Source organism: Trichomycterus rosablanca, chromosome 15 (assembly GCF_030014385.1).
Source record: "Trichomycterus rosablanca isolate fTriRos1 chromosome 15, fTriRos1.hap1, whole genome shotgun sequence".
Taxonomy (NCBI): domain Eukaryota; kingdom Metazoa; phylum Chordata; class Actinopteri; order Siluriformes; family Trichomycteridae; genus Trichomycterus; species Trichomycterus rosablanca.
Genome location: NC_086002.1, coordinates 25,239,373 through 25,255,928, shown reverse-complemented (window position 1 = coordinate 25,255,928; position 16,556 = coordinate 25,239,373). Strand labels below are relative to the sequence as shown.

Sequence of the window (16,556 nt, the reverse complement as noted above, 5' to 3'; positions counted from 1 at the left end):
ACACATCCGCAAAAGCTAGCAACAAACACTGGTGTTGTCCATTTATATATTACACATTCCAACACAATTTTACCCTCATGTTTTATTTACCCTACACCTCCTCCTACACTGCTGCAATTGTTTTAGATCTTTGTTTTTATCATAACGTGTCTCTAATGCTACTTTTACAAGCACTGAAAGGTTTTTAAAGCTATTTGTTTGTTTCAAATTCAATATTCACTACAACTGTACTGATTTGAACTAAAATGAATTTTTGATTATACACTGCTGTATTCTCCCACACTGTCTTTCCATATTCCTAATATGTTTTTTTTTTGGCTACACTGTCATGTCTCTAATGGCTGTTTGTCCCACCTAATTGTACAATTTTTAAAAAAATGCGACAAACATGGCGATTATAGTAAATTGTAATAGGGTTTAGGATTGTTTCTTTGTTTGTCTTTCTTTGTTCTGGCACAACATGTTTAGAAAAAATTCTTAACATTAAACATTAGTTACATATTAGTTCTTTTATATTCGGTTTTTAAAACATGTATCGACCTCAGATTAAGCGGGAACAGACAACAAAGAACAGATTCTAGTGAATGGGGCAGAAGGGGGCGTGGAACGGTATGTGTCTCTGTCCAATAGAAACCCAGGACCTTGGACCAATCAGAGTTACGTGTTCCAGCTTGGCTTACTCAGCATGCAGGGTTAATAAAGCGGGCGTGTAGAGCGTCTACATTCACTTGCAGTTTGTTCTAGAAGAAACAGCAACATCATGCCTGAACCAGCGAAGGCCGCGCCCAAGAAGGGCTCCAAGAAAACCGTCACCAAGACCGCCGGCAAAGGAGGCAAGAAGCGCAGAAAGGCCAGGAAGGAGAGCTACGCTATCTACGTGTACAAGGTCCTGAAACAGGTCCACCCTGATACCGGGATCTCCTCCAAGGCTATGGGCATCATGAACTCCTTCGTCAACGACATTTTCGAGCGTATCGCTGGTGAGTCCTCTCGTCTGGCTCACTACAACAAGCGCTCCACCATTACCTCCAGGGAGATCCAGACCGCCGTGCGCCTGCTGCTTCCCGGTGAGCTGGCCAAGCACGCCGTGTCCGAGGGTACCAAGGCCGTCACCAAGTACACCAGCTCCAAGTAAAGCGCCTTAGTCGCTCTAGCAAACCAACGGTTCTTTTAAGAGCCACCCATCTTATCAAGTTAAGAGAATTTTCCTCTTTAAATATTATATCTGAATATGTTATACCCACTTTATCTAGATAGCCTCACATGTTTATAATACTTGATTTTTATTTATTTATTAATATATTACTATTTTTGGTCACTGTTGTTTTTCACGATTTGTCCACGACTGTCACTATGTGGTGAGTTTAGGAGATTACACACAATAAAATGTCACTGTACTCTTAAAGTTAATATAATACTCCGAGCCGTAGAGAGAGAGTTGCTACACTCCTTGATCTCGCCAAACAAACCCGGTGCTGTTAAAATAAAATAAAAAACGATAACTAACTGTAACTGTATTAGGCGTTTACAAAACTAACAAGAACGTACTAAAATTATAGATAGAATAGCCTTCGTTTTCGTGTTCATCATTTTATTTATGAGCATTGTGAACTGATATGAAATCGATGTTTTCCACTCGAGCAGTTTTAGGTGAGCTGCCGGCACCGTACGGTACCTCATGCGGTCTTTCCCAATCCGCTCCCTCCTCACTAACAATCCACTACAGAGGGACCCTCCACGTGAACGCGCAAACGGAGGCGGAGTGGAGAGGGGGAGTGAGTAGGGAGCGGATTGAGATTGGGGGGATTGGGCTCCCTGACGGCACTTCATGTTTACATTCCGTTTCTGCTCTCCACGCTAGCCTGCAAAATGACCACAGCAAAAGTTAAGTTGATGTTCTCAGATTGAGCTCCCTGATGTGTGTCTCATGAAATAGTTTATATTATTATTAAGGCTGTCGTTAATCGCGGTAATTAACGCGATAAAGGTTAATTTCAGTTTTTGCCTGGTCAGCTTTATTTCATGTGTTAGTAAACATCCATTCTTGCATTTCAGGGCTGCAGCACCTTCCAGAAAAGCTGGGATGGTAAAGCATTTACCACTTTGTAATGTTGCCATTCCGTCTCAACACAAAGATGTTTTGGCACCTTGAATATCTAGCAATGAAGTGTTCTGGTGTATTTTGTGCCATTGTTCCTGAAAACTGAAGTCTTAAGGTGTGCAACAGTACACGGTTGTTGTCATAGTCACTTCTTACAAAATTCTCCACACGTTCTCTCTGGTAGGCCAGTCCAATACTTGGCTCTCTTCTTCCACAGCCATGCCTTTGTAATGTCTGCCGGCTGGGATAACTGAGGTTTAGCACATAGGTCAAGCCAAGGAAGGCAGCACAAGCTATAGCATTATCTTTTAGTCCTGTGATGACATGTACTTTCTCAATAATAATCATGATGTCCTTTAGTGTGTCACCTGCAGAAGCTCTCATGTTCATCATCACAACTACTGCCAATGAGGGCTGGTCCACTTCTAAACCTTCAGGTTCCTGCAACATCAATTATTATGGTATGAAAAGGGTCAAAAGTAATTTGTTAATACTTTAATTTGTCTTGTCAAAACATGCAGTTAATAAACATTACATTTTTGGACTAATTGTCACATTAACAAGTTTCATTTTAATTACATTTTTATAGTTTTATCTATATTAGAATGAAATGCACCAAATTGGAATAATTAAAATATGTCTCACAAATGACTGAATATTAAGATAATTGAGGTTTGCAAAAAAATGACTCGTTATGTTGTGGTTAACCAAGTTAACTAACCTGACATGAGGTTTAAATTAAGTTAACTATGTTTTCTCTAACAAGCTGAGCATGTTTACAGATAAATGCAAAACTTTTTTCCAGCTTCAGATAAAACTTCATTCATCTAATCATCTGTGTTATCGAGTTTTAACTTTGCTCTCAACACTGGGTTAAAGTTGTTTCCTCAATGCATTAAAATGAGAAGTTTTTATTAGCTAGCTAACTTACCTCAGCCAAAAGAGATGTTTGCCAAGTTACAAAAAAAGGTTGAAAAATGAACCACCTAACTACCTCAGTTAACAAATGGAAAAAAAAATCTAAAAATAAATAATAAACATAACAATTTAGAATAATGATGATGATAATAAGAAGAATATTTAATGTTAACCATAATACTGGTAATAGTACTAATGGCCAAAAAAACAACCGTATTCACAATGATGCTTTTTCTAATTTGGAAATTCATGTGTTTCAGCCGCAACGATAGCAAACAAGTGTTAACAAGTGTCATAAGCGACTTCTAAAGCAAAATCCACAAACACATAAAGAAAAGCTCGACTTCAAGAAACTCCTGTGGCCTGACCGAAGCCCCACTGCACAGCTGAGGAATTCAGGTTTTCCGTAATATCGATCAAGGCCTTCCTGAAATCAACATCAGTTTGAAGCCATACAAAAGCCTTTTTGACAGAATGGGTCCAAATTCCGACAGATACAGTTTCAAGTTTTATGAGAAGCGTGTGTGTGTGAGTGAGAGTGTGTGTGAGTGAGTGTTTGAGTGTGTGTGTGTGTGTGTGTGTGTGTGTGTGTGTTTGTGAGTGTGTGTGTGTGTGTGTGTGTGTGAGAGTTTTTGTGTGTGAATGTGTGTGAGTGTTTGTGTGTGTGTGTGTGTGTGTGTGAGAGAGAGTGAGTGTGTGTGTGAGTGAGTGAGTGTGAGTGAGTGTGTGTGTGTGAGTGTGTGTGTGAGTGAGTGGCAAGCCTAAAGAACAGTTCAACCTATTTTCAAATGAGAAAAGTGAGACGTTGCAATAAATCAAACTACAAGACTCATTACAGCATCTCTCACATATAATGTTGTTGATTTAAAGTAAGTGTAATAACGACATGCATTCCGACACATTCTAACACACTAATTCTAAGTTTACAGTAATAAACTGGTAACTATACAGATTAATAGAACAGAATTACTTACCTTAGTTAATTTGCTCACAAACTGTGCAATCTGGATTCCGTTGTGGAGGCTCTTCACAACCGTTGCGGGTTAGAAGGTGTATTTAAAAAAAAAAAAAAAAAAAAAAAACGCACGCGCACAGACTGGAAGTGCTTGCAAATTGAAAGCAACTTATTTATATAACTTATTATTTTTATATTCACACAAATAAAATAAGTAGATTTTATAGCATTGTTTAATAAGTACAGTGGTGTTCAAAAAAATAGCAGTGATTTTAAAAAAGCGAATAAAGCACAAAATCATTATAATAACTTTTATTTCCATAAATGCAAATGCACTGAAAATACTACACATTCAATTCTAAATCAAAACATTAACAACATTTAGCCAGTTTGTGTTCATCCTTTACAGAAAATTAAGAAAAATGAATATTAGGCTGTTCAAAATAATAGCAGTGCAGCATTTTTCTTTAAAAACTCAAAAAATTTGTCTATAACATGAAAAAATGTTTAAGGTTTCTCTTTACTTTAAATTACTGAACTAATATTTAGTGGCAGAACAATTGTTTCCGAGATCTGTGTTGCATGGAGTCGATCAACTTCTGGCACCTCTGAACAGGTATTCCAGTCCAGGATGATTAGGCTACATTCCACAGTTCTTCTGCAATTTTGGGTTTTGCCTCAAAAAAACGTGTTTCAGACGTCAGCCCACAAGTTCTCTATGGGATTGAAGTCAGGGGATTGGGCTGGTCACTCTATTACCTCAATCTTGTTTGTCTGTCACCAAGATGTTTTGGGTCATTGTCATGTTGAAACACCCATTTTAAGGACATTTCTTCTTCGTTATAGACAACATGATCTCCTCAAGTATTCTGATATATTTAAACTGATCCATGATCCCTCGTATGTGATAAATAGGCGTAACACCATGGTATGATAAACATCCCAATATTATCATTTTGTACCCCCATGCTTTACTGTCTTCACAGTGAACTTTGGCTTGAATTCAGTGCTCGAGGGTCGTCTGACATATTGTCTACGGCCACTAGACCCAAATAGAACAATTTTGCTTTCACCAGTCCACAATGTTGAGCCATTTCTCTTTGGACCAGTCAATGTGTTCCTTGGCAGATTTGAACCCATTCAGGAAACGTCTTTTTCTTAACAACGGGACTTTGCAAGGAGTTCTTGCTGGTAAATTGGCTTCATTTAATCATCTTCTGTACTCACTGGTAACTTCACATGTTCCTTGATCTTTCTGGTGGTGATCATTGACTGAGTATTTGCTATTTTGGCTAATCTTCGATCCAATTGAACAGTAGTTCCACGCTTCCTTCCGTATCTTTCAGGTTTTGGTTTTCACTTCAAGGCATTTGAGATCATTTTAGCTGAGCAGGCTATAATTTGCTGCACTTCTCTGTATGTTTTTTCTCTCTACAATCAACTTTTTAATCAAAGTATGCTGTTCATCAGAACAATGTCTGGAACAACTCATTTTCCCCAGTATTTCAGAAGAAAATGTGCTATGACCAAGCTGTGCAACATTTGCCACCCTCCTACCTTAAATAAGGGCCAAAACTGACACCCGTTCTTCTGCAGAATGAATGACTTCACCAATTGAACTCCTCACTGCTATTATTTTGAACAACCCCCTTTCAATCAATGCTTCGATTACTCAGGATGAGCGGCATGCATGTCCTAATTGTTGGGTTTGTTTTGTTTTCATTACTCTACTACACTTTCAAGTCAATTTTTTGCTATGTAGAAATATCACTTCTACTAAAAACAGTGATTTATCAGGTTAATGGTGTTGAACTGCTATTATTTTGAACACTACTGTAAAATTTACTCAAACAATAGCCATAAATTCAAGAACTTAATTCCATTAAATAAATTTAACACAAAACATTTGTAAAAAATCTACTGGACCACTGATTCATTTTTTACAGTGTATGCAATTTGTTGAGGGGGCCCAACATTTTTTTTTTTGCACTGGGGCCCATGAGCTCCCAGTTACACCACTGGTGTTGCATCTAGAAATGGTTCATATTATGAGCGCCTGTTTTCAGTGGCAGGGTTATGGACAGGTAAAGATCCTCACTTTTACCAGTTCATGTTTTACCAGCTCATTTTAAATAACTGGCTGAAAGATGGTAACTGTCAACAACTACATTTCAGCAGCAGTATTATACACATTTTGCACTTACGGCTGCTATCATGTGGACTGTTACAGTTTTTGTGGACAGTTGGTTGTTCAACAGTATTTGAAAAACATTTTTAAATGGTATCTTTTGTTGAGTTTTTATTACACAATACTTATTTAAACTAAATTAAAACTAATACTAGAACTAATAAAAACTAAACTAAAACTAAGCATTAAAAAAATAATAAAAATTAAAAAGAACTAGCAAACCCACTATAAAAGCGTATTAAAACTAACTAAATTAGAGAGAAAAAAACTCTCTATAAAAAACGCGATCATTCGAAAATGGAAAAAATACAAGATCAGTCAATCACCCTCGCTCTGGAGCTCCATGCAAGATCTCACCTGGTGGGGTAAGAATGATTCTGAGAAAGGTGAGGTCAGCCCAGAATTACACGGGAGGAGCTTGTCAATGATCTCAAGGGAGCTGGGAGCACAGTCACTAAGAAAACCATTAGTAACACACTTCGCCGTAATGGATTGAGATCCTGCAGTGCCCGCAAAGTCCCTTTGCTCAAGAAGGCTCATGTACAGGCCCGTCTGAAGTTTGCCAATGAACACCTGAATGATTCAGAGAAAGCTTGGGAGAATGTGATATGGTCAGATGAGACCAAAATTTAGCTCTTTGGCATCAACTCCACTCGCCGTGTTTGGAGGCAGAGAAATGCCCGGTGGGGATGGTGTTCTTGGGGTCATATCCAGCATTTCTTTGCTCCCAGCTCCCTTGAGATCATTGACAAGCTCCTCCCATGTAATTCTGGACTGACCTCACCTTTCTCAGAATCATTCTTACCCCACTAGGTGAGATCTTGCATGGAGCTCCAGAGTGAGGGTGATTGACTGTGATCTTGTATTTTTTCCATTTTCGAATTATTGCACCAACAGTGGTCTCTTTCTCACGAAGCTTCTTGCTGATGGTCTTGTAGCCCATTCCAGCTTTGTGCAGGTCTACGATCTTGTCCCTGACGTCCTTTGATAGCTCTTTGGTCTTGCCCATGGTGGTCGAGAGATTTGAACGGAAGAAACTGATTCTGTGACAGGAGTCTTTTATACAGGGACAGGACTAATTTGTGTGCCTCATGGGCACATAACCGGTCTGTGGGGGTCAGAATTCTTGCTGGTTGGTAGGGGATCAAATACTTATTTCCCTTAATTAAATACAAATTAATTCATACATTTTATTTAATGTTTTTTTTCTGGATTTTATGTTGATATTCTGTCTCTCTTTGTTAAAATAAACCTTCCATAAAAATTATAGACTGTTCAAGTCTTTGTAAGGGGGTAAACTTACAAAATCAGCAGGGGATCAAATACTTATTTCCCTCACTGTACTTATCAATGAATGTTGCAACTGCCCTGTTATGGGTCTGTTCAAGTATTATTTTTACACATATTATCATATGCATACATGTTACAGTTGTGTGTGGGTGGGTAGCTGACAGATGTGGATTTTATTTTATTAAAATGTTGTCTTTTATTATTTGAACAGCAGACAGAATATTCCTCCACATACAGGTAGTGACCATTATCTTAAAAAATGAACGAATGTCAAATAAAACAGTGTAACATTTAATACATGTTCTGCAACCTATAGGTTAGTATAACCTATAGTATACTGTTCTCCATCTTATGCAGATGCTTTCATCAAGATCTTATGTGATGCTACCCACATTACAAACATTGAAGACAAATGGTCAGGCTCTGTTAATGATCACTGAAAATAAAAGAATGCAACAAGTTAATTTCCTTGTCCTTATTCTTTAGTAAGAACATTTATATTTATACACCCTTAGCACCGACACCCAACTTAAATTCAAGCAACTGAATTTCTAGCCTTTACTGTTTTATATGCTCCACCTGAGGATCACACTTTGCAGTTTGTTACTCCAGATAGACCTTGTATAATCCATCTTATTTACACCCAACTTGAAATTAAGAGACAAAAATAGCATGTTATGATCAACCATAGCTTAATGTGTTCTAAATATTTCAGATATTTGGTAAGACATTTTTACTGTTCTAAGCTGAGCTTTGGAGGTGGATGGTCCCTCATTTGATTCAGAACTGCCCATTACATTCTGTTAGAGGACAGTCACACACATCATCATGGTAGATCAAATGAAATGCCATGCTCTATGTTCAACATATACTGTTCCTCTGTAGGCCTCCCAGTATCATCCCACTCTAAGGCAGCGGAGATGGTTTCTTTATCGTTCTTCAACAGTGTTTTTTTTTGTATTAAAGAACATTATTTATACTCATCAGGATCTAGGGACATTTAGATCACTAACATCTGCAGGAGGCTCAAAACCACTCCACCAATCACTGAAGAGATGGCAATAAAAAGTGTTCAGACTGTACCAATGCAGTTCTTAATATTCCACAGTTTATGCACTACAGACTAATGATTTACATGTAATAAACATGCCTTGAACATTGACAGTTTTTGTATTTAATTTTTATCTGCTGCTATGTGCATCTGATTCCACTTGGATTACACCTAGATTGAGTAAATGAAAGGGAAAAAACGTGTAAAATCGTGACAAACTGACATTAAACATTTTGCCCTATCCTTCTGCTAAATGTTGAATTATGTTTCAACAAGCTTTTTTATTGAATTTAAACTCACGCATTAACTCACATTTAACTAACTTTTTTTTATTTGCCATTTGCGACATCTTTTTTTACGGACGATGCTGTATTACTTTTACATTTAAAACATTTTCATGATCTGCACATGCAAACATTGAAATAAACAGTTCTATTGGTGCAAAATATTACGGACTACTTTTTCTTTCATTCACATCCATGGTGAATCCATTTATCGCCACTCCATTGAGAATGCCTGTTTATAGGTAACCGTGAACGCGCTTCTGCCGGGTTCAATCTACTCAGAGTTGAGTAATCTAACCCTGAACCGCTTTTCTGGAACCGAAAACTCCGGCTATGACACGGTGAGATAAGTCAACTCGGAGTTCAGGTTTAAGTTTAAAGTTTGTTAAACCCGCTTTCTGGAATACCCCCCAGCTCTAGTAAATTTGTTTTTGTTGTAAATTTGTTTTCTAAAATGTTAATTTGTTTTGCACTTCTTGGCCACTGTAGTTTTTCCTCAGTAAATTGGTCCACAATCGATTTGATGTTTTTTTTTTTCTGTAACTAAAGTTAATTTTAATAATTTTGCAGTTTTAAACATGTTAAAAAAAGAAATTCAACAGGGCTTCTATGCAACCCTAAACCTTATTACAATATACTATAATTTTAATATTGTACAATTAGGTGGGACAGATAGCCATTAGAGACATGACAATGTAGCCCAAAAAATAACCCATACTAGGATATAAGACAGAGTGGGAGAATAGAGCAGTGTATGACCAAAAGTCATATTAAGTCAAATTTGTAGTGAAATTGAAATAAAACAAACAAATAGCTTTAAAAACCTTTCAGTGCTTGTGAAAGTAGCATTAGAAACACGTTAGGATAAAAAAATACATCTAAAAAACCTGCAGCGGTGTAGGACTAGGTGTAGGGTGAATAAAACATGAAGGTAAAATTGTGTTTAGGAATGTGTAATATATAAATGGACGCTTGTGTTTGTTGCTAGCTTTTGCAGGTGTGTTTGTGAGAGAGAGAGAGTAAAAAATGTAAGTAAAATAGGTGGATATGTCTCACCTGGACTGCTAGAGTCATTAATGTTTTGTTAAATTGGGTGTTAGGGTCATGAATGAGTGATTAACTACATAAATACATAACTACAATGAATACATTAAACAAATAAATAAATACAAATTGAGTAAATAAGTTTTCAGATTCTTCGGTGCTGAACAATACCGATTTATAAAGTCTTTATAAGTGACATCTGTGTTAAAAATGTGTTTGTATATTCCACTGTATTGTGAGAAATGGGAAATTATAAGTCATATTCTGCTAAAGCATAACATTTCATAAACATATTTCAAAGCCAGACACATCTTGGTTAAAGTGAAAGTGATCTTAGCTGTGTATCAATAAAAGCCAAATAAGTGAAATAAGACATTGTATGTGTCGGTGTTAGCTGTGTTGAAGCTATTTCTAAGTTAAACATTAAAAAGTGCATCTTTATAAAAGAGATGTATCAGATAAATAACTAAAATAGACTTGAATCTGTTTTGTAAGTGTTAGAAAGATCAGTAGAATGTGGATGTTGGAGCCATGTGTTGTTTTAGAAATGTGTCAGTATATGTGAACTTAAAGCTGACACGGGGATGTTCTGTAGATCTTACAGCACAAATATGTAGGAATAACTGAAATGAATGTTAGTGTATTAAAATATTCTTCTTATTATCACCATTATTATTATAAATTGTTATGTTTATTTTTTTCTTCCATTTCTGCTACATGACAGTTAAGCACCCTGGACTCGATCTAGTCCTGCTTGGTAGCTGTGTTTCACTTCGCACTTAACAGAGTAACAGAACAAAAACATGCCAGTAAAGAAGAGGGAGCAGTAAATTGCAGCTTGCAAAAAAAGAGGAATAATAATCAGTAATTATTATTCAGAATAATGTATCAATATCAATAATAAAACACTATTCTAAGTACTCAACACAGGGTATATATTTTAGGATAGACATATTGTAAAATATTAACTGTAAATAATCATAATTACTCATAATAATCAATTTGGTTTTAATATTATAGTTGTTGTCGTAATAATAGTATTATTGGTGATGGTAGTAGTAGTAGTAACTTATAATATAACTAGTTACTTTTAATGTTATGGAAAACCAATAGACAATTAGTGGAGCGTGGCTCCCATCTGGTGGCCAAAATGTGAAAACACACAAACAACATGTCATGTAGCTGTTACGTTCATACATTTACATTTTCAGCATTTAGCAGACGCTTTTATCCAAAGCGACTTACAGTACTGTGACAGTATACAATCTAAGCAATCGAGGGTTAAGGGCCTTGCTCAAGGGTCCAACAGTGGCAACCTGGCAGTGGTGGGGCTTGAACCGGAAACCTTCTGATTACTGGTCCAGTACCTTAACCGCTAGGCTACAACTGCCATACACATGCCATACCCATGCCATACCCATGCCATACCCATGTATATGTGTTTTCTTTAATGTATGTATTTTTTTATGTATTTGTGTGTGTGTGTGTGTGTGTGTGTGTGTAAGTGTGTGTGTGTAAGTGTATATACACACATTTTACTCAAACACACACAGATACTACTAAGAAACAAAAGTGCTGTAAGAACTGGTGACAAACATACACAATACACAACACAGAATTGCAGGACTGCAGTCTGAGTCCGACACTGTTTAATATCTACATAAATGATTTAGTGTGCAGCCCCCCGGACTCACTCTGCAGGACGGGGAAGTAAAATTTCTACTCTATGCAGCTGCACCTAGACCTGTTGGAGCAGTACTGCCAGAACTGGGCCCTAACAGTAAATCTGAAGAAAACAAAAATGATGGTGTTCCAAAAACAAACCTAGATGTCAGGAACACATGGCACCAGTTTACCATGGTCAGCACTGCCCTGGAGCACACAATGCAGTACACTTACCTTGGTCTCATCATTACATTTACATTTTCAGCATTTAGCAGACGCCTTTATCCAAAGTGACTTACAGTACAGCATACAATCTGAGCAATTGAGGGTTAAGGGCCTTGCTCAAGGGCCCAACAGCAGCAACCTGGCAGTGATGGGGCTCGAACCAGCAACCTTCTGATTACTAGTCCAGTACCCTAACCACTAGGCCACGGCTGTACTCATTACTGCATCAGGGAGTTTCAGCATGGCAGTGAATGCACTAAAGTATTGTACGTACGCAATCAGTAGGAGATTTTACAACATTGACATCCCCACCTCAGTTTGGAGTAAATTATTTGTTAGTGTGATACAGCCCATTGCACTGTACAGGAGTGAAGTATGGGGTCCACTGAAATCTCACAGTTCTATTAAATGGGACAAACATCCAACAGAAACCCTGCATGCTGATTTCTGTAGAATGATTTAAGTCCTAAGAAGTGATAGAAGTCCTAAGGAAAACACCGACCATTTGGCAATATTGTTTCCTACTGTCATGCCTATAGAGCTACTTGAATCTGAATCTACATACTACATAAATAACAGCGGTCAGAAACTGAGCATCATGTTAGGAGAGGAGAATGAGAGCAGCACTGTAGCAGCTCAGTATGTTTCTGCCTGCAACAGTCTGAGAGACACGGACTGATACACCCGAACAGAGGAACAGTCTGAATTAACCCACAAAGAGAAAGTGTTCCATATATACATGTGTTTATTTTAGTACTTTTTATTGTTTTAATTCATATTTCCTTATTTTTTTCCTGTATATACATTCATATTCTGTCTTTTCAATGCTTTGGCAATACTGTAAGTACTACAACAGTCACGCTAATAAAGCTCTTTGAATAAAATAGAAAGAGAAAAAACAGATATAGAGATAAAGATTTTTTTTTTTATTGTTGCATTTGTATTTATAATTAATATATATATATATGTATATATTACATACATATAGTAGTACTTTATATTAGTAGTAGTGGGGTTTTTTCTCTGTTGTATTTGTTCTTGTTTTAGGCCAGCAATCCTGTGATTTTCTAAAATTTTTGCTCTTCTTCTGTTATTATGACATTATCATCATCATCAGCATCATCACTAAACATGGACATATAGTCCAATGACAATTTGTCACACATGAGGCACAAGAAAACTGATAATTTGCTATCTGCAAATGATACGTAAAGACTAAAAGCGGCATTGTGTCTAAATAAAACAATTGAACAACGCTTGCTCAGAATGCATATAAATGGGGCCACTTAATGCTGTTTAATGATAATAGTTGACCATTACACGGTCAGCTTCATTTCATGACAAATCTTTAGTTATTTAATCCACAACAGAACATAAAATTAAATAAGGAATATTTAAGCACCACTTTTCAGTTTAAGCACCACAAACATGACATGAGGTAATATTTGTGATGATTATCCTGATGACCTGTATGAATCTCATGAATAACTGATGACACTTGTACCTTAATTACTAAAATAATTAATATATTGCTCCTGCATTAAGGCATACATTAGCAGTGGTGGACAGTAACTAAGTAAATGTAACTAGTTGGGTGAGTTTTTACTTTAACGCCACCACATTTGGTAGTCAAATGTCTTACTTTTTTCTCCACTACATTCTGAACAATCTTCTTTTTGGTTTATGTGTGAATAAAAACGTAACATTGTCAAAATAAAGGAAGCGTGAAGCGATCACACCAATCAGTGTTTTGTTCTTATGATAATTTTAATAAACATTAGTGTCAGATTAATGAATGACACTCGAGTCTTTTCACCTAAAATGAGTTGATTCATCAAGAGTCTTGTTACAGAAATGATAATGAAACATTAGAGCCATAATAAATCATGTTACTTTTACTTTCATACATTTGAAGGTATATACTAGTACTTTTACTCAATTGGAGGTAAAGAGTATCTTTTTAATTAGTTCATGTATTACATGTAGGAATCGATTATTAATCACTCATGAAATAAGAGATGAATTAATACTATTTCCTGTACCTGCACTATAATGTTTCTGGTACGGTAGTGTGTTTATGAATCTGTTCAGTCAGTGCAGGTAAACCTTATGAATCCAGCCACATGGCTTAGTGTTTAGCCAAAATTATTATTATTATTAATCCTCAGGAAAGTGAAGGGAGGTTAGTTTATGCAAAAAAACAACTCCTATGCAAAAAAAACCTCTTTAATCTCTGTACTGTATATTGTCTCTACTACTTAATGTCAAGGGGTACATGAACCACGTGACCGCGTGGCGGCGAGATCAAGAAGTGTCGCAACTCTCTCTACGGCTCTGAGTGCGTCAAACTATCTTAGTACAGTGAGATTTGATTCTGCGTGTTATTCTAAACTCACCACATAGTGGCAGTCAGGGCCCAAAAACAGTAATATATTAATAAATAAATAAAAGAAGATAAGGCATTACTAACATGGAAAGCTACCGAAATGCAGTGTGAATAATATATTCAAATATAATACTTAAAAAAAGAAGAAAATTCTCTTAACTTGATAAGATGGGTGGCTCTTAAAAGAACCGTTGGTTTGCCAGAGCGACTAAGGCGCTTTACTTGGAGCTGGTGTACTTGGTGACGGCCTTGGTACCCTCGGACACGGCGTGCTTGGCCAGCTCACCGGGGAGCAGCAGGCGCACGGCGGTCTGGATCTCCCTGGAGGTAATGGTGGAGCGCTTGTTGTAGTGAGCCAGACGAGAGGACTCACCAGCGATACGCTCGAAAATGTCGTTGACGAAGGAGTTCATGATGCCCATAGCCTTGGAGGAGATCCCGGTATCAGGGTGGACCTGTTTCATGACCTTGTACACGTAGATAGCGTAGCTCTCCTTCCTGGCCTTTCTGCGCTTCTTGCCTCCTTTGGCGGCGGGCTTGGTGACGGTTTTCTTGGAGCCTTTCTTGGGCGCGGCCTTCGCTGGTTCGGGCATGATGCTGCTGTTTTCTTCTAGAACAAACTGCAAGTGAATGTAGACGCTCTACACGCCCGCTTTATTAACCCTGCATGCTGAGTAAGACAAGATGAAACACGTAACTCTGATTGGTCCAAGGTCCTGGGTTTTTATTGGACAGACAACATACCGTTCCACGCCCCCTTCTGACCCATTCACTAGAATCTGTTCTTTGTTGTCTGTTCCCGCTTAATCTGAGGTCGATACATGTTTAAAAACCGAATATAAAAGATTCAATAGCAATATTTTATTAAATGTTTTACAGATAGATAAAGATCGTGTTAATGATTGTAGTGTAATCTACAGTATGGCTGTACATAGGTAGTATGCAAACACACCGTATGAAGGCTAAACGAGAGATAAGATAGTAAACGTAATACTAAAACTACTAATGATAACACCAAGTTTTTAGAGCTACATAAGTGAACTGGAAAAAAATGCATCAGTAAATGTGTTATTTTTATTTATAATGATGCTTTCAAGCTTTTGGGGCTAAACGAGTGACTTGCAAATCTACGCATCAGTGAACGTACTACTACTAATAATAATAACAATATTAATAATAAAGCAGGAGTACTCTCTCTTTTGTAGAAAATATGGGTGGCTCTTAAAAGAGCCGTTGTGTTAACGTGGAGGTCTGAACGTTTAACCCCCGAATCCGTACAGGGTGCGTCCCTGGCGTTTCAGAGCGTACACCACGTCCATTGCGGTGACGGTCTTTCTCTTGGCGTGCTCGGTGTAGGTGACGGCATCACGGATGACGTTCTCAAGGAAAACCTTGAGCACACCGCGGGTCTCCTCGTAGATCAAGCCGGAAATACGCTTCACACCGCCACGGCGAGCCAAACGGCGGATGGCGGGTTTAGTAATACCCTGGATGTTATCACGGAGAACTTTGCGGTGACGCTTAGCGCCTCCTTTTCCAAGACCTTTGCCGCCCTTGCTTTTTTTTTTTTTATATTTTATTTAAACTTCATCAGAGTACATGGAAATTACATTACATTATCAAGACAATCATTTACAATTTTAAAATCTTCCACAATTCAGAGTCCTTAAATAAAACATTCATTGTTCTTATTCTTTTCAGTTCAGTTCTTATATTTTTATAAACATTCTCTGCTGAAACAAACTGTTGGTCAATAGTCATTCTGCATCTTGTTTTCCATAATTTAGACTTCACAATACACAGTACTAACCACAGGAAGTCATGTTTATCTTTAGGCATGATTTCATCAAAAATACCGAAACAGACGGACTTCATATGAATTTTAATCTCAAGACCTAAATTTTCCATTTTGCTCCATACTTCTTGGGAACGATAACACTCTAGAAGAAAATGTTCTAAAGTTTCCTCTGTCTGGCATTTTGGCATAGGGCACATGTTTGTCTTCACAAAACAACTCCACTTCACTACAGATCTCACTGGAAGTCTCCTCACTGCTACCAACCATGTAATATCCCTTAACTTCTCGGATATTTTTTTACATAAAATATTATTTACACATTCTTTCTTTTCTTCCTCTCTAAGGCCTCTAAAATCCACTATATTACAATATTTCAAGTCTACTATTAGCTTGTAAATCTTTTTATTAGAATCTTTAATCCAATCTATATTCAAAACATTACATTTATTTATAAAATCACCATAAATTAATTTATAATAAGGAACTAAAGCTCTAGAGCGGCCTTTTTTCTGTTTCCAATTTGTGATGTTTCCAATCCAATCAGCTTGTCTGTAAATGCCATTTGCAATAATTTTACATACAAACATTTTTGTTTTAATGGAAAGATCAATTGCTCCTAGACCACCTATTTTTTTCTGTTTATATAAAAGT

The 16,556-nt window shown here is 37.2% G+C and overlaps 3 protein-coding genes across 3 annotated transcripts in view; 1 reads left to right on the top strand and 2 right to left on the bottom strand.

Annotated features, from left to right (window-relative positions):
• The window catches only part of LOC134329110 (uncharacterized), a 6,721-nt gene extending 5,563 nt beyond the window's left edge, over positions 1-1,158 (top strand). The window contains 1 exon segment of the mRNA XM_063010357.1: positions 745-1,158. Coding sequence (XP_062866427.1) covers positions 745-1,135 — 391 coding nt within the window. The 3' untranslated portion in view covers positions 1,136-1,158.
• LOC134329072 (uncharacterized) overlaps positions 1-15,657 on the bottom strand; it is a gene marked incomplete at its 5' end in the record, with an annotated part of 63,802 nt that extends 48,145 nt beyond the window's left edge. Inside the window, one exon of the mRNA XM_063010318.1 lies at positions 15,386-15,657. Coding sequence (XP_062866388.1) covers positions 15,386-15,657 — 272 coding nt within the window. The remainder of the gene's footprint in view (positions 1-15,385) is intronic.
• On the bottom strand, positions 14,273-14,700 carry LOC134329009 (histone H2B-like). Its single transcript, XM_063010251.1, has one exon. It carries the CDS (start codon positions 14,698-14,700, stop codon positions 14,326-14,328), a length of 375 nt encoding a protein of 124 aa, XP_062866321.1. The 3' UTR covers positions 14,273-14,325.
• Positions 15,658-16,556: the final 899 nt, after the last annotated feature.